The sequence below is a fragment of the Myxocyprinus asiaticus genome, chromosome 19, assembly GCF_019703515.2.
Source record: "Myxocyprinus asiaticus isolate MX2 ecotype Aquarium Trade chromosome 19, UBuf_Myxa_2, whole genome shotgun sequence".
NCBI classification, from domain to species: domain Eukaryota; kingdom Metazoa; phylum Chordata; class Actinopteri; order Cypriniformes; family Catostomidae; genus Myxocyprinus; species Myxocyprinus asiaticus.
The window spans coordinates 10,726,505-10,754,457 of record NC_059362.1 but is presented as its reverse complement, the minus strand read 5'-3'; the positions used below and the strand labels follow the sequence as shown (position 1 = coordinate 10,754,457).

At 39.6% G+C, this 27,953-nt stretch overlaps 1 protein-coding gene across 1 annotated transcript; it reads left to right on the top strand.

Moving 5' to 3' along the window:
- Window positions 1-392: 392 nt before the first annotated feature.
- Window positions 393-24,639, top strand: LOC127410074 (potassium channel subfamily K member 3-like). The gene is made up of 2 exons (XM_051645124.1): window positions 393-816; window positions 23,297-24,639. The coding sequence occupies exons 1-2, from the start codon at window positions 534-536 to the stop codon at window positions 24,184-24,186; spliced, it is 1,173 nt and encodes a 390-aa protein (XP_051501084.1). The 5' UTR covers window positions 393-533; the 3' UTR covers window positions 24,187-24,639.
- The last annotated feature ends 3,314 nt before the right edge of the window (window positions 24,640-27,953 follow it).

Below are 27,953 nucleotides of genomic sequence, written 5' to 3'. Positions count from 1 at the left end.
ATCTGTTGTTTGAAATCTGGGCAAAGCCATCGGTGCTGATTATCCGAGCTGACAGTATCACTTTCCTAATTCATTTAGTGTCACTAACCGGATCCTTCAGGAAACGAACGTAATTAGATTTAACAAAACAAAGAGTGAAACAAACACTGAGCTCAATTATTGATGGGCATCAGTGGAAATTCTGTAGCGTAAAATATTGTACTTTAATACAAAAATTTCTAGATTATTTTAGGAGATATTATAGGCATAATATAAATAAAACCCTAAAACAGGAAGTTCGGTGGTGCCTTTAAAATGATTTTATAAATGAACTCTGTTTTGATACATGTAGCCTACCAATGGGAGGTTATAAAGATGAAACGCGTCTGAAATCTGTTGACTCAGTAGGCACATGTCCACCCGTGGTGCTGAAGGAACAGCTCAGTGAGTCCCGTTGCTTCACTCCTCACAGAGTCTGTCGCAATGAAACAGTCCGGTGCTCCCTCATCACCATCAGTCTTCAAAGTTTGTGGCTCATTTAATTTGCCCTGACCATGAAGAGACAAAACATTAGGACCCTCGTGTTAATCATCTGCACTTTCACTTATTTGCTCGTCGGAGCGGCCGTTTTCGACGCTTTGGAGTCGAAGATGGAGATCACCCAGAAGAAGGTCCTGGACGATCGGAAACGGGAGCTCATGGACAAGTACAACTTGAGCAAAGTGAATTTTGACGAGCTGGAGCGGGTCGTGCTGCAGCTGAAGCCGCACAAGGCTGGGGTCCAGTGGAAGTTCGCTGGATCGTTTTATTTCGCCATCACTGTTATCACCACTATAGGTAAGCCAGAAACACGGTACAACCGTCGTTTTACACAAGTCTCCATAAAGCAAACTTTTATACCTGTTATTTTGTTTAATTTACACACGACTGCCCAAATAATCGTTATGAACATAATAAAACGTGTGCATTTGGCAGCTCCTGTTGATGACTCTAAGGGGCCGTTCACACCGAGTATGTTTTTGCGTCAGTCAGTGCTGTTTTTCAATTGTTTTTCTGTGTGAACATACGCTAAAGGGTGTCGCGTTTTTTAGACGCCGTATCAAGTTAAAAAAAAAAAAAAAAAAGGAAGAAAAAGAAAAAGAAAAACACGTCTCGAGACACCTGCGTCAGGCGTTTTTTTAACGCAAGAACGGATTCGGTCTGAACGGCCTCTAATCTCGGTGGGAACCGTGACCCCGATAGCACGAGTACATCACCCAGACGTCTATTTGATGTTGGTGTTTACAACCGAAACACATAGTTTTTAGGTTGTTTGCTCATCTGCAAAACGTCTATAAGACGTTGCCTTTCAGATGTCAATAAGACATTCAGCAGATGTGTTTGAGACGTTTATTATTTAGAATGTTTGTAAATCTGATCTTTTTAAGATGTTTAGTAGATGTTAATTCCCTGATAGCACACGTACATCACCCAGACGTCTATTTGATGTGTGTGTTTACATCTGGAAGACGCATTTTTTAGGTTGTTTGCTCATCTGCAAAACGTCTATAAGACGTTGCCTTTCAGAAGTCAATAAGACATTCAGCAGATGTCTTTGAGACGTTTATTATTTTAGAATGTTTGTAAATCTGATCTTTTTAAGATGTTTAGCAGATGTTAATTAGATTGTGATGCTTTCCAGATCAAAAGATCTAAAACAGACATCTCTGAGATGTACTTGTGTGACCTTTCATGTATAATAATGACATAAAGAAATAGTTCATAGCTAGCATGTTTTGTTATTTCTGATGATTAACTACTGCAGAACATGGCTTATAGTCTAAATAGTATTGGTTGTATTTGAAATAACATTCAAGGATGGCATACGTGTAGGCCTACTTAAATTTACACGACTTTCAGAAAAAGTTGGTGACTTCTGTGGGCATTGGTTTTACAGTATATAACACTAAAAATGCTGAGACTTGGCACAATAGTGTGTGTGACACCTGACAGACCCTGAAGAATCAATCACTTATCCAACAAAACAGGGTTATACAAGGTCCTTTAATTCGTCTAAAGACCAACAGACCGTGTCCAGTGACCAGCTTTGTCTTGCTTTGTCTCTCCCTGTCTCTCTCTCAAGTTTCTTGTTAATAATAAAAAAAAAAAGGAAAGTTGACATGACATGCCGAGCCATGACATCAGCTAAAATTATTTCAAACAACATTTCAAATTGTTTTATGGGCTAATTATTATACATGGCATTTTTATGACCTTATATTAATTAAGAGACTACATGCAATGTTTGTACTTATGTTTGTAAAAAACATTTGTCACACCACAGGCAACAAAAATGGTGAAAAACCTGACTTGTAACTTGACCAGTTACAGCACCTAAAATATTCACTTTCCTTACACATTCCCTCACTTTCCAAATATGTTAATGTCCATTTTATTTGTCAGCTACCTAAATCTCTCAAATATTTCTCATTCAACAACACTTTTCTTTTTGTCTTTTTCCTTAAAATAATCATGTAGATGTTGATAACTGATTGATCTTATTTCATTATGTAATTTACTGTAAATCATATTACCAATACCACTAAACACACTATTTAATAAGTTAACTAAATTCATTTTTCATTGTTGTGTTCATTCTTATCAGACACATTCATTGTAAGATCTGTTCCATGTGTCTGATATGGATCAGGTTACTGTGTACACTTGCCATGAGTAATCTAATCATCAGTAAAGCAACCAGCCTGCCAGCACCTTATTGTCAATGCAGGGCACTCTGAAAACAAGCCACTGTTTACTATCAGTGGTCTGTGGTATCAGCTTAGTACACTCGAAGCAAACCTGATCCATTAGTCTAGTGGAAGTTCATGTTGTAATTATGAGCCCACAGTTTTGTACTGCCACACAGGGTCATAACCACATAGACATTTAACTTTTACATTTGGTCCCCCATTTCCCCAAATCTTGAATATTTGCTTGCATCATTCCTGCCACCAGGCAAGTTTTGTTGCACTGCGTGGTGACCAGCTGGCATAATCGATTGGTATAAAGATAGGAGGCTTTATTGCAGGGGACTCACCCACAGATTAACTCTTTATAGCTATTTAAAGAGAGCATTTGAGTGTTTAAAAATGTTTTTAAATGCATTTTAAAAGAGGCTAACAAATTTACCAAATGCTTTAACCTATTTTATTCAATGTTTCCAATCTGGTCTCATTACTATACCTACATTCCTATAACTATAGTTTTGCAAAATGATTTTTTACGTGGCTTATTATATGTATCGCAGCAGTTTCCAGGTGAAATAAACACTAGAGACGAAAAAACTTTTCGCCGTGTTCCTCACACAATGCTATCTTATAACATCTAAACACATTTACAATAGTGCCTGACTTGTAATGCAATGCATTTTAACATTTGCATTACATAATCAATTACTTTTACTAGCTTTTTAAGTGTGATAGAATTGCGCAATAGCTCAACTGGTATAGCATTGCATTGTATAGCAAGAACCGGGGTACGAGTCAAAAGTGTCATAAAATCACCACACAGTGACGTGGTTGCTTCAGCAGTTGCGTTTTTCATCTCACATTTGCTTTTGACACTATCAGTCAGGTTAAGGTTTAGGGGAGGTAGGTTTCTTTTCAAATTGGTCACTTCGACGCTGTGTAAGTTGCTGACACTATGGGAATCTCCTACCAGGGGCAACGATCTTTGAAGCCTCTTAAAATCACGCCAATTTATTGGCAGATGGTGCTTGATGCTTCTACCCAAATGCACGTGTCACAGTATGCAAATAAACCAGAGTAAATCAGAATTGTCTTCTTCAGGTTCGTGATTCATCTCTCGTGCTCTTAACGGCCTTTGCCATTGATATTGCACATCTTCAGCGAGTGGATTATATTCTACTTTCCTGTTGTGCTCCAATAGACAGCATGTCCTTTATCACTTACATGTCTGAAAAGCTATTGCTTTGTGATTGTGTTGTGTTTTATTTTCTGTAAAGCACTGTAAAGTACTCTGTGTAAAAGAGCTGTTTGCTTAACTTCTTTTTCATGATGGTGTATTGCAAATGTTTTCCACCATGTGAGCATTATAGCCCTCTGTCTGATTGGCGCGATCGCTGCTTCATGTCTCGGCCAAGCTCACACTGAAACAGCATTTAGTGATTGCGTCGACTGCAAGCACATGAAACTTAAGAAGCTTCACTCTCGGCTCTGCTTTCTGAAGGATGATGTCGATCCCCCTTGTTCACACCATACACCTTCTGCGGCTCCCGGGGGACCGCATAAGGCATGCATGTGAGGCCGGGAAACAGAGCGCAGGGAAACTGGGAAGATTTGTTGTGGGCCCAGCCTTGTGTGCCTGTTCTCCTCATTATCAAGCAGCTTCATCTGTTCAGTAAGAGCGTTGTTATTGCCTGGGTTGAGCCCACACTGATACAGCACTCGCTGAGATTGATTGCATTCATTGTCAGCACATGAAACTTGAAACGTTTCACTATCTGCACGCTTTCATAAAGCTGAAGACGATTTCCTCTCCTCCTGTCATACACCTTCTGCGGCTACCGAGCGGCCGCATGAGAGAGGAGAGTGAGGACAGGATATAGAGCATGGAGAGTTTGAGGATGATTTGTTGCCGGCTTGAGCCTTGCGTCTCTCCTCTTCTCCATCTAAAGTGACTTCGCCTGTCCAGTACAGCCGTGTAGTGAGTGAGAGTTCAGGTCTCTGGTCTGCCACCTTTGCGGTGCTTGCTGAATGTGCTGCGACACAAATTGGCGCTCCAGCTGTTAAGTCTCTGCCTGGGAAATTGGCAGGTCTATAGGTGTCCTGGTGTCTGTGGAGTGACACCCCTTGCTAAATTTGTCAGGAATTTACTTTTCACTTTCCCCACCATTGTGGAATGAGAAGGTGACATATCCTCTGTAGTACTGGATGATTTCGCCCTGTTTTTACAGTTGTTAACGGCATGCCCAGAGACTGTCATTTCGCAACACGGAGATTAAAGGTACCTCCATGTCACCAAGCAGCCCTCTTTTGTCTTGCTGTTGTTAGTGATGTGCCACAAGAATGCCATGTCGCAACACAAGCTAAGATGTACGCAGTGTTTTTTTTCCCAACTTTCGAGAGGGCCTGGGCAGAAGTTGAACTGCACACAATCGAACTTGGCTACATGCTTCAGTTTGCAAGGTGGTTCAACTGCATTTTGCCTTCCACCGTGACGTGCGGAACACGCTGGTCTTGTGCTCAGAGGTACGATGTCTCCTCGCCAAAGTCATGATAGAGACAGTGATGGCTTGTACTACACAGAAAGGCTTCTACAGCTGCTATTTTATGGTTGCTAAAAAGGATAGTGGGCTGAGGCTCATTCTGAACTTGAGATGCTTGACCCAGACACTTGCGAAGTCTCTATTCAAGATGTTTACTCTGAGACAGATTTTGTCTTACATCCATCCTCTGGACTGGTTTGTGTTGATCGGTGTGAAAGATATATTTTCATGTGCAGATAGCCCCTCGTCAAAGGCCATTCTTGAGATTCGCCTTCAAGGGCACTGCATATCAGTTCAAAGTCCTGCCCTTCAGCTTGTCCCTAGCTCCTATCACATTCACAAATTTTGTCAATGTGTGTTCTGAATGACCTCAACTGGTTGCTTTCAGTGCTGTCAGAGGCACAAGCATGCAAGCACAGGGACCTGTTGCTTGCAAATTTGGAGCAGTTGGGTCTTAAAGTCAATTGGGCGAAGAGTGTGTTGGTGCCCAGTCATCAATTTTCCTTCTTGGAATGAAACTCAACTCTGTGACCATGTCAGCTCGACCAAGAGGCCAGACACAAAGTTGTCACAATGGAAATGTCCAACACAGGCTGGGGTGCACTGTGCGATAGTCTTCCACCCTTTGGCACCTAGACAGGTGTGCGAGTGGCGTGGCACATAAATCGCATGGAGCTACTTGCAGCCTTCCTAGCTCTCAGTGATTTTTGGTCAGACATGCAGGACTTTCACAACACTGCACTTCTGGTGTACATAAACCGCCGGTGGGGGTGTGGTCATGCCCAATGCTGAACCTCTGGTGCAAGGGACATCTAATGTTGATACATGCAACTCACATCCCCAGTCACCTGAACTGCACAGCAGATATGCTCTCCCGTCAAGGAGAATGGAGACTTCACCCACAAGATTGTTCTGATAATTTGGGAAGTATTCAGGGAAGCCGAGGTGGACCTGTTTGCCTCCCCAGAGACCATGCACTGTCACCTCTGGTACTCCATGACTAAGGTTCTACTGGGCCTAGATGCTCTAGCACACAAATGGCCAGTGAAATGCAAGTATGCGTTCTGTCCCATTCATTTGCTTCACCAGGTGTTGTGCAAAGTTCTGGAAGACAGGGAAACTGTGCTGTTGGTTGTGCTGAAGTGGCCCAAACACCCTTGGTTCCTGGAGCTGGCAGAGATGTTTGATGCAGAACTTACTCCATCCACGCTCATAGAATATGTTGCTGCCATAGCAATGGGCCATGACCGTTTGATATTTTTTTGTTGTTGTTGTGGGCCAACACCCCCTGGTCATCAAGTTTTTGCGAGGATTGAGATGGCTGAGGCCCTCTCGCCCCACTACTGTCCCGGTGTGGGACTTAGCTCTTGTACTAAATTCAGTTACGAGTTCACCGTTCAAAACACTTGATGCAGTAAGCTTGCATGTACTCACATTCAGTCAAACGTATTGGGCACCTTCAGGTCTTATTGGTCAATAACTCTGCTTAGAGTTTGGACCAGGCTTGACAAAAGCCATTCTCAAGCCTAGTGAGAGTTATGGGCTCAAGGATCCAGGGTTTTGGCCACTCCCTTCAAGGCTCAGGTGGTTACCGAACAAGCTTTCTCTCCATTCATGTCGAACGAGGCCCAAAAAAACAGCACATGCTCTGTCCTGTCAGGGTGCTATTCATGTATGTTGAGTCAATTTAGGCTGATGGATCTTTGTCTGCTTTGAAGACTTTCTCACTGGGTTACCAACACAATTGCACTTTCTTATGATTTGCAAGGTGTGCAATGCCCCATGGTCATTAAGGCTCACTCTGTGAGGAACATAGCCTCCTCCTGGGCTTGGACTAAGGGTGTGTCCTTGGAGGACATCTGTCTGGCTGCAGGCTGGGCTTCCCCTAACACCTTTGCCAGGTTTTTATAACTTGGATGTCTCTTCCCTCTCTTCCCAAGTCATTAAAGTCAAGGAGGGATGACTTCTCAGTGTTAACTACCTTGCTAGCTAGTGATTTGTATTCTCACTATCGGTCTCATGACTGTGTCAATGTTGGCTCTCTCCAGCTTAAAGCGTATGTTAAATGTAACTACTACCCTGTTAAATAAAATCACTTTTATTGTCAGACAACCATATACACAAGTGGAATAGTGTGTGAAATTCTTGGGTGCAGTTCCGAGCAACATAGCAGTCGTGACAGTGATGAGACATATACCAATCTACAATAAACATCAAATTTACACAACACAATTTAAAATCTAATATACACATAATTACACACAACACAATATACACATATTAACATACAATGTACAGTATACATTACACACAATATAGAATACACATTATACAATAATACAAAAAAATAGTATATATATAAAATGTACAGTAGGTTGTATTGTACTGTATTGACATTCAGGCTGTTGGCTGATAGTCAGTTGCCAGTTTGTTGTTAAGAGAATATAATTTATGACAGTCCAGTGTGGGATAATAAGATTAATAAAGTGCAGTGCTGATATATATTGATCGTGAGAGATCAAGAGTTCAAAAGTCTGATTGCTTGGGGGAAGAAGCTGTCATGAAGTCGGCTGGTGCGGGTCCTGATGCTGCAATACCGCCTGCCTGATGGTAGCAGTGAGAGCAGCCCATGGCTTGGGTGGCTGGAGTCTCTGATGATCCTCCGAGCTTTTTTCACACACTGCCTTGTGTATATGTCCTGGAGGGAGGGAAGCTCACCTCCGATGATGTGTCTGGCAGTTCGCACCACCCTTTGCAGGGCTTTGCGGTTGTGGGCGGTGCTATTGCCGTACCAGGCGGAGATGCAGCCAGTCAGGATGCTCTCTACAGTGCTGGTGTAGAACCGTGTGAGGATGTGGCGGTTCATTCCAAACTTCCTCAGCCATCTCAGGAAGGAGAGGTGCTGATGAGCCTTCTTCACAACGGCCTCAGTGTGGACGGACCATGTGAGTTCCTCAGTGATGTGGACACCCAGGACTTGAAGCTGCTGACTCTCTCCACTGGTGCTCCATTTATGGTGATGGGGCTGTGTTCTCTTTCTCTTCTCCTGAAGTCCACCACAAGCTCCTTTGTCTTACTGACTTTGAGGGAGAGGTTGTGCTCCTGACACCAGTGTGTCAGAGTGTGCACCTCCTCTCTGTTTCATCATTGTCAGTGATCTAGACCTACCACCGTCATATCATCAGCAAACTTAATGATGGCATTGGAGCTATGTGTTGCCACACAGTCATGTGTGTACAGGGAATACAGGAGTGGGCTAAGAACACAGCCCTGCAGGGCTCCAGTGTTGAGGGTCAGTGATGAGGAGATGTTACTGCCCATTCTAACCACCTGGCATCTGCTTGACAGAAAGTCCAGGATCCAGCTGCACAGTGAGCTGTTTAAGCCCAGAGCCCGGAGTTTCTCATCATGCTTGGAGGGCACTATAGTGTTTAATGCTGAGCTGTAGTCTACAAACAGCATTCTTACATAAGTGTTCCTTTTTTCCAGGTGGGAGAGAGCAGTGTGTTTTGTAGGTGCAATGGCATCATCAGTGGAGCGGTTGTTGCGGTAAGCAAACTGCAATGGGTCCAGTGATGGAGGCAGCACAGAGCAGATGTAATCTCTGATTAGTCTCTCAAAGCATTTGCTGATAATGGGGGTCAGAGCAACAGGGTGCCAGTCATTTAAGCAAGTGATTTTGGATTGCTTTGGTACAGGCACAATGGTGGACATTTTAAAGCATGTGGCGACTACAGATAAAGAGAGAGAAAGGTTGAAAATGTCCATAAAAACACCAGCCAGTTGGTTCGCGCACGCTCTGATGATGCAGCCCGGAACGCCTTCTGGACCCGCGGCTTTACGGATATTCACCCATCGGAAGGATCGGGTTACATCCACTACAGAGACAGAGAGTGAACTAACCTCTGTAGGTTCGGCCGTGAGAGCTATTGAGTGTTATTTCCCTCGAACCGTGCATAAAAAGTATTTAGCTCATCCAGGAGAGAGGCAGCGGTGTTCACGGCGGAGTTTTTATTCCCTTTAAAATCCATGATGATATTAATTCCCTGCCACATGCTTCTAGATTTCGTGGTGTTAAACTGTCCTTCAATCTTGTTCCTGTACTGGCATTTTGCTGTTCTGATAGATAGGGCATAAGTGGCTTGTTTATGCTCCTTCGTGTTCCCGGAATTAAAAGCAGAGGTACGCGCATTAAGTGCCGTGCGAACATCGCTATTAATCCAAGGTTTCTGGTTCGGGTAGATCCGTATTGTTTTGGACAGAACAACATCCTCTACGCACTTTCTGATGAAACATGTTATGCTATCAGCGTACACCTCGATGTCGTCATCAGAGGCGGACCAGAACATCTCCCAGTCCGCGTGACCAAAACAGTCTTGTAGCATAGAGTCTGATTGGTCTGACCAACACTGGATCGTTCTGAGGGTGGGTGCTTCCTGTTTCAGTTTCTGCCTGTAAGTGGGCAGAAGCAGAATGGAAGAGTGGTCCGATTTGACAAATGGTGGGCGGGGGAGGGATTTGTAGCCATCCCGGAAGGAAGAGTAGCAATGGTCCAAAACCCAGTCCCCTCGTGTGTTAAAACTGATGTGTTGGTGGTATTTTGGTGCAATTGATTTAAAATTGGCTTTGTTAAAGTCCCCGGTCACAATGAACGCGGCCTCAGGGTGCGCGATTTCCTGCTTGCTTATAATCCTGTACAGTTCCTTGAGTGCCCGGTCTGTGTCGGCTTGTGGCGGGATGTACACAGCAGTGATAATGACCGCTGTGAATTCCCTTAGTAGCCAGAATGGTCGACACAGAAACATGAGAAATTTCAGATCAGGAGAGCAGAAAGACTTGATAGAATGTACGTTCCTCTGATCACACCAGGATTTGTTGATCATAAAACATACACTACCACCTCTGCTTTTACCTGAGAGGTCTTTCTCTCTGTCCGCTCGCTGCACAGAGAACCCCGCGGTTTCGATGGCTGAGTCTGGAATCTCCGCAGACATCCAATTTTCTGTAAGGCAGATAATGCAGCAGTCCCTTGTCTCTCATTGGAAAGAGATCCGCACTTTCAGCTCGCACAGCTTGTTGTCCAGAGACTGAACATTTGCCAGTAGAATACTGGGTAGCGGGGGTCGATTTGCGTGACGTCTTACTCTGATGAGAACGCCGGATCTGTTTCCCCTTTTCCTTCTGCGTTTTCGCGGCCGGGCAGACCAGACAAAGGGCTCCGCTGGTGTGTTTGAAAACAGCGGGTAGGCATTGAGGAATTTGAAGTCCGGTTTAAGGAGTGTAATTGCTGAACCAATGTCCAAAATTGTTTGTCTATCGTAGACAATAAGGCAGACAACATCCAAGATAAAAAACATAAGAATTGTAAACAAAACAAACAAAAAACTACAATGTTGTTTCGGAGCTCCCAACGCAGCAGCCATACTCGGCGCCATCCAAGTCCAATGTTAGCTAGCTGTTATGTCAATTTGTGTCCTGACCTTTTTCCCCACCATTGTGTGGATGGCTATGGTTGTACAGTGCTTCACTATCTGGTTTGGCTAGTGTTGTATTCTCTGCCTTAAATGGTTGAATTATATCTCTCTTTTCCTTCTTATTTGTTAATATGAAGGGGAGACTCTGTCAATGCCTTTTAATAACCCAACTGGCTAGTAGGCATTGGTTGTGCATGCAGATCAGTATCACGTTGTGATAGTATGTGATTCCCATAGTGTCAGCAACTGACACAGCATCCAAGTGATCAACTTGAAAGGGAACAGTATGGCTATGACTGTTACCCAGGGAAAGAGACACTTCTTACGCTTGCAGCACTACTGATTTCTCACTGTTAAAGGGGTAGTTCACCCAAAAATTTAAAATTCTCTCATCATTTACTCTCATGCAATCCCAGTTGTATATGAATTCTTTTCTTCAGCAGAACACATTTAAAGAAAAATAGAAAAATATCTCAGCTCAGTAGGTCCTTATAATGGAAGTGGATGGTAACACGATTTTTGATGCTCCAAAAAGCACAGACAATCAGCATTAACGTCATCCATATGACTCCAGTGGTTAAATGAATGTCTTATAAAGCGATTTGATTGCTTTTGGTGCAAAAAAGATCAATATTTAAGTACTTTATAACTATAAATAATTGCTTCTGTTAAGCAGTGGTAAGCGCATTCTCAAGAGGGCTGAGGTCACACAGTTTCTCATGTGACATATTGGTGTTGGCATGTTCATGCGAGAAATGACTTATGCTCAACACAAATGGAAGAGCAATGCGGTTTACAACTGAGTAGGAGGAACACTGTACAGACCGAATGCCGTAAACAAATTGAAGCAAATTTAAACAAAGATGTAAGATGTAAAATTTTAATTTAAGAGGAGAAGAGGAGACACAAGTTTTTGCACAGCCATACTTATATGAACCTGAGTACTCTGACAAGGAGCACAGGGAGATGGAGGAGGCTGGACCAACAGCAGTACAACAACAAGCCTCGGAGAGACAGAGAGCACAGGAGACATGGTGGTGCACATGTAGGCAATACCAGGCAATGCCAACAGAGGTAGAGTGCATCTGCTGCAACGAATGGAATGTTGCCATGCCATCAAGGGAAAGATAGCGTGACCTTAGCCCTCTCGTGAACACGCATACTGCTGCTTACTGGATGTGATGATTTATAGTTAAAAAGTACTTAAATATTGATCTTTTTCACACCATAAGCAATCGCATCACTTTATAAAACATTCATTTAACCACTGGAGTTGTATGGATGATGTTAATACTGATTGTCTGTGCTTTTTGGAGCATCAAAAATTGTGTTGCCATCCACTTCCTTTATAAGGACTTACTGAGCTGAGATATTTTTTTTATTTTTTTTTTATTATAATTTTTCTTCAGATGTGTTCTGCTGAAGAAAGGAAGTCATATACATCTGGGATGGCATGAGGGTGAGTAAATAATGACAGAATTTTCATTTTTGGGGGAACTATCCCTTTAAGATGTGCTCTCTTCTCTTCAGTCGAAAATCCTTATGAAATGGTTCTGTGCTCCGGTTTTTATGCACGCTGTGACGCAGAGAAAATTTGACTCGCTTTTAGCGCCACACAGTGGACATTTCACATCGGAACTGCCGCGATGCGTGTAAGGACCCATGTAATTTTATTTTACAAAAATCAGTCAGTCATATAACTTTCATGAAATCAGGATGAATGTTTCAGACTTTCAGCACGTTTTATGATCTCATTTTAAATGGCTAGAGACTTAGTATGAAATTGTTCACATTGGACTTTTATTTTGATAATCTTGAGTGTTTCCAGCTAGCCTTTGATGGTGGTGCATATCAATATCAGTACTCGTGGCAAAACACTAGAAAACATTTATTTTCTAATCCATTCTGATTTCTTAAGTTGTGCTCAGAATGTTGAATGTGAAAGACTTTGTGATCAATAGAGTTCCAGGTTCCAGCGACAGTACAGCAGGACGTGAGCACCTCTCATGCCCTCCTCTGCAGGGAAGGAGTGTTTTGGATGGAAAGAATGTGAACTGAAAAAATAAATAGCCCCCTGGCCAACAGAGCAGTAGGTCACACATCAGTTGGAATCTGTGGCTTTTTGCACTTTATACATTTTGGATGACTTTTCACATAGAGAATCTGTTTGCCAGCTTGACACCTCTAGTGTCCTAGCTAATGTTTCAAAAAGACAACTGAGGGACCATAAAGGCCTTTACAGTAATATACACTAAAGAATGATAAGTATTTAGATTATTAGGTTGACCGATGTGTCTTTTATTGGTTTATTCTAAAATAATTTCATTTGGTTCCCCCTAATCTTCGACCGCCACAACATTCAACCCTCTGCACCAACAACCTGCTGGATTTCTGTTGGGAAAGTAAGCGATGTTTAAGCAGTTTTAGGGAAGCAAGTCATGACCTGTGATGTCTATTTTGGGATGACTCTGTACTCTGGTGTGAAATGCTCATATGTGTGGATACATATTACAGTACATCTGAAGTGACATGTGGCCTTTTGCCAGTAGTTACAGCATCACTGATGCCCTTGCATGTACAGTTACCATCAGTCATCATGAAAGACCTTCAGCAATTCTGCATCCATAGAAGCTGTCACCCTATACAGCTCTATTACCCACACACAACCCCATTACCATAATGCACTATTACCCTAATACAATGTTAATGTAATTCCCTAAAAATAATATTTATATATCATTATAGGCCTAATAGTAATAATTATGATTAAAAAAAATTGGGTTTTAATCAGCTGTATAAAATCTTAAAGCTGCTAAAAGAGTCACAATAGATTCTATATGTTGAAAGTTGAAATAAAAAATCATTCTTTACAGCTATAAATTTCATACTTAGATAAATATGCTGCACAGATTTACTGGTAAACTTATTGGTAAAAAAAAAAAATACCACTGGTAATATGGTAGTGGTACCACAGAATGGTATCATTATAATCGAGGAACCAAATGATGTCTTACATAAAAAAAAAGAAAAAAAAAGAAAAACAAATTGCATTATGTAATCACGTAACTCTGCAGCACTGGTTTGCCTTTCTCAATTTAAAAGATGTGAAAGATTAAAAGTGACAGCAGCAGGACATCTGACCAGCGACTGTTAACCCATAAACCATTGCTAGAGTTACAAATACTAAACATAGCTGCTCTGCACGTGCAAGCTTACACAAACCAAGAACTAAAATACACAATTATATAAATACATAAACACATATTCATAAATAAATATACAGGGTTTTAAAAGTTGCATATATCGGGTAGATCAGTGGAGAGTGACCTTTAGTTTTGTGCGTGTGTCTTGATTAATTATAATTTTATTAATCCTAGACTTAGGGCTGGTGAGCTGACAATGACGTAATTCTAATAAAGGTGGATGTTTTCCAGATCTGCCTTTGAACTATATTTAACACAAAAACACACACATGCACCTATCTACATATACTGTATATGAGGCTACATATAGTGTGCTAAACCATTAGTCCTATAGTTGTTTTTGTCCCTTAATATGCTTTATCTGATGATTTATGGAAAACACCTTTAATCCTTCATTTTGCACCATCCCTTCCCCCAATACCACACACACACAATCAGACACACTTACACCTTCTCTAAGTATTTAATCCCCAACCCCTTTATAAAGTGTTGAAAAACAGAGTGGATTTTCAGTGACTGCAGTACATTTGATGATAAGGTGAAATTATCATTCATGAAAAAAAAAAGAGTTATTTTGGGAGATGTAAGCTGTGAACATGAAAATGAGCTCTAGACATCAGCCCTGTATTTGCAGATGGCTTGCCTGAGCCAGTTTCAAAGAAATAATTCATGCTGCTTCTAAAATAAGAGCAACTAGACTCCAACGTAGTGCAATGCAAACACAATTACAAATTATGTTTGTGAGTCCATGCAAGAGAGGGGTTTCAAAAATGATTTCTCTTTATCCAATGAGCTCATAATTCAAGAAATGTTGGACAAGGTTTGGATCATCTGAGACAGTTACAAATTCATCCCTTACATTAATCTTATTCAGAAAGATAACATCGTCTACCTTTCATTTAAAATTAATTTATATTCACACACACACACACACACACACACACACAAATATCAAGGAACTTGTTTATATTTCAATGAGTCTATCATGCAACAATTCTCTGTTCACCCGAAAATGAACATTCTGCATTATTTACTCACCCTCATGTCACCCTCACCCAAGCCCATATAACTTCTTTCTGCTGCAAAACACCAAAGATGTTAGTGTAACTGCAGTCTGCATTGTGTATTAGATGGAATAAAGTACACACTGGAGATCCATGGTTGGGAGGACTCATGATTTATTCTGCTAAAACAAATTAAAACAAGTTTTTACTGTGCAAGTTCAACCTTTTTATATTTCTCTCCCATACAGCAACAACACAGAAAGGCAGAGAGAGACATTAGTAATCAGTTGATTTAACAATGAAAAGATAACAGAAACAAAGCAACAACATACCTGATGAAAATAAATTACCAGTATTTAAAACTGTGTGTGTTCGCCTTTTTACATTTCTGCAAAATAAAAATTATGTGTAACGTAGTGAGCATGTGTTTCAAGTTCATTGGAGTGACAGAAAACAAACTATAGCTTTAAACAACTCAAAACAAGAAAGTAATTAAATATATGGGATAAATAATATGATATACTAATGTGATATCACATGAGCAAGAGTGCTAGTGTGATATTGCTTTTATACAACAGTTCAACGAACAACTAAATAAACTAGATAAAAAGTTTGTGGACAAACTTTAGGTTGCTTTAAAAAGCCTGGTCTGAAAGTTTAAAATAGATAGATGGTGATACTTACAATGCACCTTGCTAGCCTGAGTCAAATGAGCCAACCTGGAAGTCTATACAATGTTCTGTTGCAGATATATGTGTTTTGCTACTCGGTTGCTAGGGTGATCCCATCTGGTTGCTAGGCAGTTACCAGAGTGATACTCAAAAGGCTCCTTGCTTGCCAGAGTTAAATGAGCCAACCCAAAAGTCTTTACAATGTTCTGGTGCAGAGATATGTGTTTTGCTACTCAGTTGTTAGGGTGACTCCATCTGGTTGCTAGGCAGTTGCTAGGGTGATACTAACAAGGCTGCTTGCTGGCCTGAGTCATACGAGCCAACAATGCAGTCTCTTTGTTATTCTGATCCGGAGATATATATCTAAGCCAATTTGAATGGAAGTCAATGGGTTTTGGTTGCTAGGGTGCACTAAATGGTTGCTAGGGTGTGGCTAAGTATTTTCATGATATTTAAAGGCTCCTTGCTGGTCTGAGTCAAATAAGCTAAAGTTGAAGTCTCTACGATGTTGTGGTGCAGAGATATGTGTTTTTCTATACAGTTGCTAGGGTAAGTCCATCTGGTTGCTAGGCAGTTGCCAGGGTGATACTAAAAAGGCTGCTTGCTGGACTGAGTGTAATGAGTCAAACCTGAAGACTTTATGACATTCTGATCAGGAGATATCCATCTAAGCCATTTTGAATGGCAGTCAATGAGTTTTGGTTGTTAGGGTGCACTAAATGGTTGCTAGGTTGTTAAAGTGGTGGAGTGAAATAAAAATAAAAAGAGTGGAGTGATGTAAAGGTAGAAAGAAAAAATATAAGTGATGGAGTGATAGATAGAAATTATGAGTGGTAAATTATACAGAGCAGCTAAAGGCATATTAGAGGCCTTCTGTGGGTATGTTTACTTTTGAATTTTTGACAGCTGGAGTTTGAATAGTCTTGGCTCATCTGAACATTCCATCATGTAAGTGAATGGGATTTTACTGATTTTTGATCGTCCACTGTGGGAACCGTAAGTCCGATCAGTTAGAAAAGATAGAGCACACTATTCGAGATCAGTCTGAAGGTCTGTGCAGAGTTTGGTGCATGTAGCTTGAAAGCTGTAGGAGGAATTAGTGTTAGAAATTTTAGTCTCAGTAGAATAATAATAATAATATTAAGTTTAAATAGTAGATTCTCTTTCAAGCCAACCTAATAAGTAGGGAAAATGGATTGTCCCAAAAAACGCTCTTTTGTGTGGAACTACTTTATTACACCATGGATTCATGATCAGCCGTTGCTAGTTCGAAAGATGTGCCCAAGTCTCCATAACTAATTCAAAAACCACACTTTAGAACTAGTAACGACAGCTTGGGCTGTTTCTAACAAGTTATTGGAGAAACAAGGATGTGTGTGTGCGTGTGTGTGTGTGCGTGTGTGAGAGAGAGAGAGAGAGAGAGAGAGAGACTGTGTGTCTGTTCCAGTGATGAACAGTTCTGCTGCAGTTGTTAGTTTAACTCTATTCCTCTGCTCCAATCGTGAAGTGATGCTGCCATACATGCTATCATAATTATCCTACGAGTATTTTACTCTAAGTGTTATTCATTCTTGTATATTTCTTGGGGAACTCTTATTTTGACACTGACACAGAAAGCGTTCTCTTCTCCATTATGTTAAAAATTTACGTCTTCTCTCAACTCAGAAATTTGTGTATATGGTAGGCCCCCTGAGCGTGTTTGATTACTCTGTCTGTTGTGACTCTCAGCTGTGATCAGCAGTAATGCTGAAGATGTTAATTTAACTCTATTCCTCAGCTATAGTGTTGTAGAAATCCGTGCGATCGTGGAGTAAATTGACAATTCCGGATGACTTCAAAGAAACTCATGCAGTGACTGACAACACAGTTTGTCAACGTCAGGTTAAAGGGTCACATCTCCCCCTGTTTCAGCACAGTTGAGCTCTCACGACATTTTTAAAAGATGCACTCAAAGTGGGCATGATCAGCAGCAGAGTGAGGGGAGAAGGGGGAGTGAACCCAACAACTGTCTGATCCAGTCACTCAGCTTTATTTTAACAATGCAGTTAACAGCATCAAAGATTCTCACAATTGCTCTTAACAGAATACACAAATAAACTATACACTGTATTGTCACAATGCATTACTTACACTGGTAATTTTACCTGTAATTTAATATGCAAATAAATGCCAAGCCATGTACTGTTTATCGAAAATATGTTGATGTTTTTTACACTTTAATACATTTTGAGACTTATTCCAAGACAATGATTTACAAATATAAGTGCTTAGATTGGTTAACACACATTAGGGATGGATGGATGAATGTACGGATCGATCGATCATGGATGGATGGATAGATAGCGTTTGTGTCTGGGACAATCAATGTAAACCGCGTCTCAAACGAGTCCCAGTCAGAGACAATCCACCACATTGCATATCTTAAAACACTCACGTTAATAAATGCGTACTGCGCGAACATTTAAAAGGTGTTGTCTTTGACTGAAAGCCTGTAATGTCACTCTGTCAGCAGCGTGGGGGGGCTCGCATCACGGTACTATCAACTCTCTCAACTGACTAAGGCGCTTGAGAGTTTGAAGCGCTGGTCACGTGCATGACAATGACACCTGCAAAGGGAAAAGGCCACGCCTTCTCATGAATAATATCGAGAACATCTGAGACATAGAGACGCTGAAATTCAATGGAAAGCTAAACCCTATAAGTCACGACCTGTGATGTTGACTCGATGTTCATTTTCATCCTGGAAGACGAAAATAGCCTTTTCCTACTGAAATTAAAAATAACGAATGTTAACATTCTTTTCCCTTGTGTGCAAGACATATACGTATACCTGTTAACATATAAAAAAAAAAATGTGTTGTAGTGTTTCATGACCCTTTAACTCACTCATAGCACACACAAGATGGACTTTTGTCATCACCTTCTGGCTCAAATAATGTCATTTTTTAATTCATTCAGTTCAAATGACTGTAGATTTGTGTTCTTATGCACTATTATAAACTGACAGGCACACTGCATTGTTCTTGTTGCATAACCCAAATAAACATTTTGTGTTTTGTTTTTTTATTGACAGTTTATTAAATTGTATTACAGTTATGAGCTTGTCACTGTGGTAATACCTTAAAGGGACTCTAAGGCTTATCATGATTTGCAAAAATAGTACATGGTCCCGGATAAACATCCCTGTTGCTGAAACAACATTCGATCAAGCAATAAGCCCGTCAAAGGATGTTGAATCAGGAACATGACAGACTTGTAATTTACATTGTTCTGTATTTTCACTGAAGGTATGTTTGTACTAGCAAGCTTTAAAAAAATAAATAAATAAACATGTACACGTTCAAAAGCTTGGGGTCACTTAGAAATGTCCTTATTTTTGAAAGAAAAGCTCTTTTTTTCCCCCCAATAAAATAACATTAAATTGATCAGAAGTGTAGACATTGATAATGTTGTAAATACTATAGCTGTAAACAGCTGATTTTTAATGGAATATCTACATAGGCGTACAGAGGCCCATTTTCAGCAGCCATCACTATTGTGTTCCAGTGGCAGGTTGTGTTAGCTAATCCAAGTTTACCATGTTAAAAGCCTAATTGATCATTAGAAAACCCTTTTGTAATTATATTAGCACAGCTGCAAACTGTTGTGCTGATTAAAGAGGCAATAAAACTGGCCTTCTTTAAGCTAGTTGTGTATCTGGAGCATCAGCATTTGTGGGTTCGATTACAGGCTCAAAATGACCAGAAAAAAAGAGCTTTCTCCTGAAACGTGTCAGTCTATTCTTGTTCTGAGGAATGAAGGCTATTCCATGTGAGAAACTGCCAAGAAACTCCATATCTCATACAACGGTGTGTACTACTCCCATCACAGAACAGTGCAAACTGACACTATATAGAATAGAAACAGAAGTGGAAGGCCCCGGTGCACAACTGAGCAAGAGCACAAGTACAGGACATGAGAGTCTCTAGTTTGAGAAACAGACGCCTCACGGGTCATCAACTTGCAGTTTCATTAAATGGTACCCGCAAAACACCAGTCTCAATGTCAACAGTGAAGAGGCGACTCCGTGATGCTGGCCTTCTTGGCAGAGTTGCAGAGAAAAAGCCATATCTCAGACTGGCCAATAAAAGGAAAAGATTAAGATGGGCAAAAGAACACAGACACTGGACAGAGGAAGATTGGGGAAAAGTGTTATGGAGAGACGAATCTAAGTTGTAGGTGTTTGGATCACAAAGAAGAACATCAGTGAGATGCAGAACACATGAAAAGATGCTGGAGGAGTGCTTGACGCAATCTGGAGGAAATGTGATGGACTGGGGGTGCTTTGGTGGTGGTAAAGTGGGAGATTTGTACAGGGTAAAAGGGATCTTGGAGAAGGAAGGCTGTCGCTCCAATTTGCAAAGCCATGCCATACCCTGTGGACGGCGCTTGATTGGAGCCTACAACAGGACAATGACCCAAAGCACAGCTCCAAATTATGCAAGAACTATTTAGGGAAGAAGCAGTCAGCTGGTATTCTGTCTATAATGGAGTGGCCAGCACAGTCACCGGATCTCCACCCTATTGAGCTGTTGTGGGAGCAGCTTGACCGTATGGAACATAAGAAGAGCCCATCAAGCCAGTCCAACTTGTGGGAGGTGCTTCAGGAAGCATGGGATGAAATATCTTCAGATCTCCTCAACGAATTGACAACTAGAATGCCAAAGGTCTGCAAGGCTGTAATTGCTGCAAATAGAGGATTCTTTGACGAAAGAAAAGTTTGAAGGGCATAATTATTATTTCAATTAAAAATCATAATTTCTAACCTTGTCAACGTCTTGACTATATTTCCTATTCATTTTGCAACTCATTTGATGTATGTTTTCGTGACATTTCTAAGTGACTGATATTGATCAAATGTATACCAAAAATGCACTTAAAGTCGCTTTGGAAAAAAAATGTTACATATTTAATGCCCAATGTTACATGTTTAACGTCAATCACTTTATTTAATGCAGTTAACACATTTACCTAATTTCAAGATCGAAGCACCATAAAATGACTTGGTTGCTTCAGCAATTGCATTTTTTCATCTCACATTTGCTTTTTTGATTCAGGTTTACTGAAGAAAAAAATGTTTTGTTGGTTTATTCAATTGTGGACACTGGTTTCACACAATGAAAATTAGTTTCTTTGATATAAAATTAAAATGTACGCCCTATTCAAATACTTTGTGTAGCGAAAACTTAAATGAATTAAATTTTAATTTGATCTGTTCAAATAACTCTATTGAACCTTGCAGCTTATTGATAGCTAGCAACAAACACATTAGCATATTATGTATACATATATACACTCACAGGCCACTTTATTAGGTACACCTGTACATCTACTTCTACATGCGATTATCTAATCAGCCAATCGTGTGGCAGCAGTGTAATGTATAAAATCATACAGATACGGGCCAGGAGCTTCAGTTAATGTTCACATCAACCATCAGAATGGGGAGAAAAATTGTGATCTCAGTGATTAGACCGTGACTTGATTGTTGGTGCCAGATGGGCTGGTTTGAGTATTTCTGTAACTGCTGATCTCCTGGGATTTTCACACACAACAGTCTACTCAGAATTTACTCAGAATGGTGCCAAAAACAAAAAACATCCAGTGAGAGGCAGTTATGCGGATGGAAACGCCTTGTTGATGAGAGAGGTCAACAGAGAATGGGCAGATGACAAAGTCTACGGTAACTCAGATAACCACTCTGTACAACTGTGGTGAGAAGAATAGCATCTCAGAATGCTATTCTGAGATGCGGGTTGGCGATGTTTTGGCGGCACGAGGGGGACTTACACAATATTAGGCAGGTGGTTTTAATGTTGTGGCTGATTGGTGTATATATATTTGTACTGTATGACAAGGAGAGTTTAAAAATCCCCAATCAGTCATTGTACAGATGATCCTTCAGTAAAAGCAAAACACACTTTTTCTCAATAGTAATGTACACAACCTCGACCTAACCATTAGCTCCACTCTTCTCCACAATGGTAACATCCAAAAAATTCAACATGACAGAAACTTAATTTTAAAATATACTCCCAATCCATTTCTATGCAAAGCATGCTGGGAACTGGAAATGCCCTGCCCAATTTCAGCAATACATTGATGCGACAAATATTATTCACATAGTCCCAACACAATTGGATTATTTGAACACAGATGGATTGTACACAATGAAATTAAGTTGAGACTAAATGCTAAAGAATTGTGTTGCATTAGCTCATTTTAAATAAGTTAATTGAGCAAGCAGTAAAAAAATCACGTTGAGTGAACACCATCCATTAGAAGTCTGCATCCATTTGAACATTTCATAGCAATGTGATCATATAACTTTTTGATGACTGTGTTGAATATCACTTGGACTTTATGCAATATAATTATGTTCTCATCTTAAACTTAAATGTAATAAGTTGATTTCAAGTGTACTGGTTTAGTATTTTCATTAGAGCTGCTTTCCCTTTTTTCAGTGATTTAGGGTGTGGAGGTTGGTTTTGTAGATTTAAAACTTGAAAGAGCATTAACCTTAAAAACATCATCTGTTTGGGAGAACACAGTGGACATTTAATCTCAGAATGTCATGGAAGATTCCCCACAACAGCCAAAGTTCTGATTCCAAAGATAGACTTTTATTACAGAGTAACAAAGCCGAGGTGGTCCATGGAGCATCTAAAATTACACTTTAGAATCATGCATTTTTTATACAGTTTCTGTTCCCCCTTATCTCTTTGAGTGATGGCCTCTTCATCCAATGAAATCGTCTTATGCCTCCCTAGTTTCATCTTCGCCGTCTCCCTTCTAGCTGGTCACACTTGACCCCAACTTGCTTCAATGATGGCAAAAGCATGACTGTTTCATTTTATATGTATAAAACATACTGTAATCACTTCATATGAATACATATTTTATATTGACTAATTATCCTTACCTGCATTAATTTGATTAGTATATTAAATTATTTCCCTAAATGATTTTACAGTCGTTGGTTACACATATTCCTAAAATTTCATCTAATTTCTAGCGCTGATTAGCACACATATATCATTTGCCTTTTTTGGACACCAGGCAGTTCCTGTCTCTGACATTATGTCATCCTTTTAATATCCACCTTTAGAGTCATGTAGAGTTTAACAAATAAAGGCTGTCCACATACACGTTTTTCATGTCATTTCTAGCACTAATTAACGCACATATATCATCTGCCTTTTTTGGACACCAGCTCTGCTCTTATTAAAACATTAAATTATCCTTTTTGTATCTTCCACACACGTCTCCCTTTGGGTCATACAAAGTTTGATGAAAAGAGGCTAGAGTAAATGATAATTAAATCAATAAATGAATGTTTAAATATCTAACATATTGAATAACATTAATAATGCAGTTATTCGTAGTGCATTAATTACACATTATTTTTTTAGATCATTGCATATTGCATACATGTTAATTCAATTATCAAAAATGGATTAACAGAATGATTAAATAAAAATATTCCATAAGAACTGTGTGTAATGAATCACATTATATTATTTTGCAAAAATGTTGTCACAGTCAAATGATTTAAGTGAGGTCAGACTGAACTGAATACTTACTACAATGAGATTAATTGCCTTAAAAGTAAGCAATCTTTCTGCCTGTTTGTATAAGTTATGGCCATTATGTTTTGTAGGATATGGCCATGCGGCGCCCAGCACAGATGGCGGGAAGGTGTTCTGCATGTTCTACGCACTCCTGGGGATCCCCCTTACCTTGGTGATGTTCCAAAGTCTGGGTGAACGCATAAACACCTTTGTAAAGTATCTGCTGCATCGGGTCAAAAAGTGTCTTGGCCTTCGGCACACCGAGGTCTCCATGGCCAACATGGTGTGCATCGGCTTAATATCTTGCATGAGCACACTGTGTGTTGGGGCAACCGCCTTTTCCCGCTACGAGGACTGGAGCTTCTTTCATGCCTACTACTACTGCTTCATAACGCTAACCACCATCGGCTTCGGGGACTACGTGGCATTGCAGAAGGATAATGCTTTACAAACCAACCCCCAGTACGTAGCCTTCAGTTTCATGTACATTCTGACTGGGCTCACGGTCATTGGAGCCTTCTTGAATCTTGTAGTGCTACGTTTCATGACCATGAACGCCGAAGACGAACGCCGTGATGCCGAACAGCGCACGTTGCTGTCCCGCAACAGGCACTCTATAGGGGCTGGAAACAACCACTGTATGACTGACCCACCATCGTCTTCTAGTGCGGGTCATGGAGGAGGGTCGGGGAAGGGGTTGTGTAATGTCTATGCAGAAGTGTTGCATTTCCAGTCCATGTGCTCTTGTCTCTGGTACAAAAGTCAGGAGAAGATGCGTTACTCCATTCCTATGATTATCTCTCATGATCTGTCCACTTCAGACACCTATATGGAGCACAGTGAGACCTCTGACGCCCTGCACTCCAATGGTTGTGTGTGCAATGCCTTGCAGGAGCACTCCGCAACCAGTTCGGTGTACACTGGCCTGCTCAGCCCAGCACATTACCAAAGACTCTCCAAACGCCGCAGCTCTATCTAGGGGGGCTGCAGGATGTATCACATGTGAATCTTTTTCGCCTTACAAAACCAACCACTGTTATACATTGGGTTGAAAAACTACTGCTTCTAAGCTGCTTGGATCCTCTGTCAGTCAAATATTTGTAATGTAGTGATAGACTGGGGAGAGCAGCCTGTCTGCAGGTCCTGAACGCGAACAAGAGGCATACAGTAGCAGCATGCAATAAAAACACAGTACAGGCCTGTATTTTATTAATTATGCTTTGAGGTTTTGGAGAAAAGGAAGAACACAAATTCTCCTTTGAACTCTTTGTTAAGCGAAGTGGAAACAAATGCAAGCATTTAAAATTGAACAGTCACAAAGTGTCAGGCATTTCTGATTTTGATGTTGGAGTAGATAGAGTACCCACATAACCCCTAAGGGTATCTATTTTGGGATGCAACAGCCTCAACGATACTTTATTATCTTTACATATTTGCAGGAGGATATATATACATACATATATATATATATATATATATAGTTGAATTATATATTATATATTTGAGTTATGAAATAATAATACTTCTAAAAAGCTAAATAAAATTGTATATAAATATATATTTTAAATTAGATCTTTAGTAATGATGAGTAGTCACTCATCAATTTACGTTTTCTTCCAAACTTAAGCTCAAAGTCATGATGTTTCTATTGATAACACTTTAAATTTTTTGGCAACACTTTACATAAATACTCCCTTTGTTAAGGTTTATAAAGGGGTTCATTTATGACTAATAATCATTTAAAAATGCATTATAAATTCTTGATATGCAGTTATAACAAAATGTATAAAATGGCGACTTTCATACAATAGCTGGTAAATAGTGAGCATTTTAACTTGCATGTTATAAATGCTTAATAAATACACTTATTCATACTTATATGAATCAGAAACATAAAAATTATTTATTTCACAATGCAGTAAAAATAGACTATTATAGTGAGATTAAAAGGAGGAATTAAGTCATTTTACTATAGTTCCCTTTGTGTTTATATTAATTACTGTAATGTTATTACTCACATGTGTTGTCACTTTCCTTGTCACACTGATTTAAAAAAAATAAAAAAATCTGTGTTATTCTAAGTGGTGTCCCAACTTTGCTAGTCCTAGTTATTGTACCTGCAAAATCCTCTGCAAAAACACTTTTCAGATCTTAATGCTCATTCACAGCATATATCATTTAATAAACCCTGATGACCATTAAACCATACTGAACTTTATGTACTTTTTGTATTTAGGTAAATTTTCATAGGTAACAAATGTTGAACAAGTGTTATTGAACATTTATAACACATGAGATAAACTCACTATTTTAGCAGGTATTGCATTAGTCACTCTTTAATACATGTTGTTATAACAGTATAATAATGATTTATAATGCATTTGTAAATGAATTATTAGTCATTTATAAACCCCTTTATAAACCCTTAACAAAAGTAACTAATGTAAGATTTTACCAACATGTTTTATTGTTCATTCAAAATTTCTATCTACCCCTGTGTTTCCACTTTTCCACTATTTAATCAACACTTTATATATATATATATATATTATTTTTTTTTTTACTTTTATCTGTCAGCAGGTTAATTATTTGTTTAGTAATTCATTATTATTACTAACATTACAGTTTAGGCATGTAAGTTGATTTTTAAATAGATGAGGATTATATTGTACTTACAGTTGCACTTTAGATGAAAAGCTGTTGCGAGGAGTGCACAATAATCTAATAAGGTCAACACGAAATCAAAATAGACCCTGTTTACTTTCTTAATCCACATTCCTGTTCTTATTGTGAATGATTCATCAGTGCACGTTATGCCAAAGGAAAAAAAAATATCTTTGTAACCTCTCATTAAAATGTAATTATTTGCTCCATCTCTGAAACGACATTTTTTGTCAACTGACATCACAATTGATGTCAGTTGCTACGCAGGCTAGTTAGGAATTGTTTATGGGTAGTGTAGTTTGTATTTTAGCCTTTCTAAAATCTTAAAAATAGTTAATGCAATAATTTAATGCTGCTAACCATAATGCAATAAAGGACACAACAATAATAGCAAATAACAATAGATTTGAAAAAGAAGCGTTACTGTTGTGATAGGGGTGAACTTGATCTTCAGCCTCCACATTCCAGTCAAAAAGCCTCCATAAAAGTTTGTGTTGGCGGTGGTTCAGGAGGGAAGTAGTCCTCCACAATCCACTGCAAACTTGCATTCTGGTCTAGCTCCATTCTGGCTTGGAATGCTCACTTTTCCAATCAATTCCTGACAAATAAATCAAGTTCCACCAACACGTGCAACACACTCTCATAACGATACGTCCTTATAGTAACTTTTTGCCTGCGCCACCAAAACATTGCCCTTGGTCCTTGTTTTAAATGTCACTCTGATCCCGTATTCAACTGATTTGTGAGGATTTCAGTCATTTACCCAATGCTTTATTTGATAAAGAATTGAATTCCAAATTCAGTCAACATTTACACATTACTTTATTATTTAATTATTATTTTGTTTGCCGTGGGACACAAAGGAAGATTTCAGAATGTCCGAGCTGCGGCTCAAAAAATGAGAAAAGCACCATAATAATGTTCATAAAAGTAATCCATGCTGTGCGTGTGCTGTATTCCGGATCTTCCAAAGCTGTGTGATGGCTTTATGTGAGGAACGGAGCCAAATTTAAGTATTTATGCAATGATCATCATCCCCCATCTGCTGTAAAACTCAAATCTTGTGCTGATTTAATCATTCAAAAATTGCTGCCTCTAGAATTGTTAAGACAGCTCTGACATCAGTGATGTCAAATGTCATTGGATCTCTTGTGTCCCGTGACAGACTGCAACATTTTAAAGTTCAAATGTATCTTTCTGAATGAGATGTGACTGCCTTCACGGAAAGGAAGATTTTTTGAAAATATAACCTTCAGTTTCACTCTGTTCCTCACACCGTGCTACCATATGCTTTCAGAAGACTTTAAATGCAGCATGAGTCATTTGGAATACATTTATAGTGCGTTTTTGACATGTTTTTGAATAAATTGTTGTGCCTGTACTTCTGTCTGCCTGTTATGTCTCTTATTGTTGAGAATTGGTTAGGTTTAGGTTTAGGGGTCAGGATAGGTGCTAAAAAAGATCTAAAGGTTATAAAAGTTTAATGTAACTAAAACTTTTGTGACTTTTTCAGAAATGGATCTGCCTGTCACATATTTTATCATGTTGAAAAGTGGTATGGTTTGGGGCTAGGGTGGGGTTAAGGGATGAAAAATATCGATATGATAGTATAATGTACTGTATCTATATAACGTATCTACTGTATGTATTGCGGTTAAACACTCGATAATATCCGAAGATTGCAGAGCCTGTGACATAATACTTCAAACTGAGGAGAGACCGTTCTGTTTGAGATGTTTTCATGATGCAGGCAAAAAGTCACGACAGGGACGTCCAACCTAGTCTCACAGAATGAACGTTACTATAACTACATTTTTGCAAACTGAGTTTTACGTGCTGCTTTCTAGGTTTTGCTGCTGTTTCCTGGTGAAATTGACACTAGAGGCACTACAACAACTGTGTGTTTTATTCACTTCACTTTATTCACACAAATCATGGGTACTATGGCTGTTTATAGCTTTATAAACACTTAATTTTCGCTCTATTACTCACACCCTGCTTTGTTATCATCTCAATTTATTTATTTTTTTACTATTCATTTTCACGCTTGTATTACAGACCCACCTACATTTACACACTTAT

Coding starts and splice junctions, on each gene's coding strand:
- LOC127410074 (XM_051645124.1), top strand. CDS start 534: ATGAAGAGACAAAACATTAGGACCCTCGTGTTAATCATCTGCACTTTC. Junction 817..23,296: donor CACTGTTATCACCACTATAG/GTAAGCCAGAAA, acceptor TATGTTTTGTAG/GATATGGCCATGCGGCGCCC.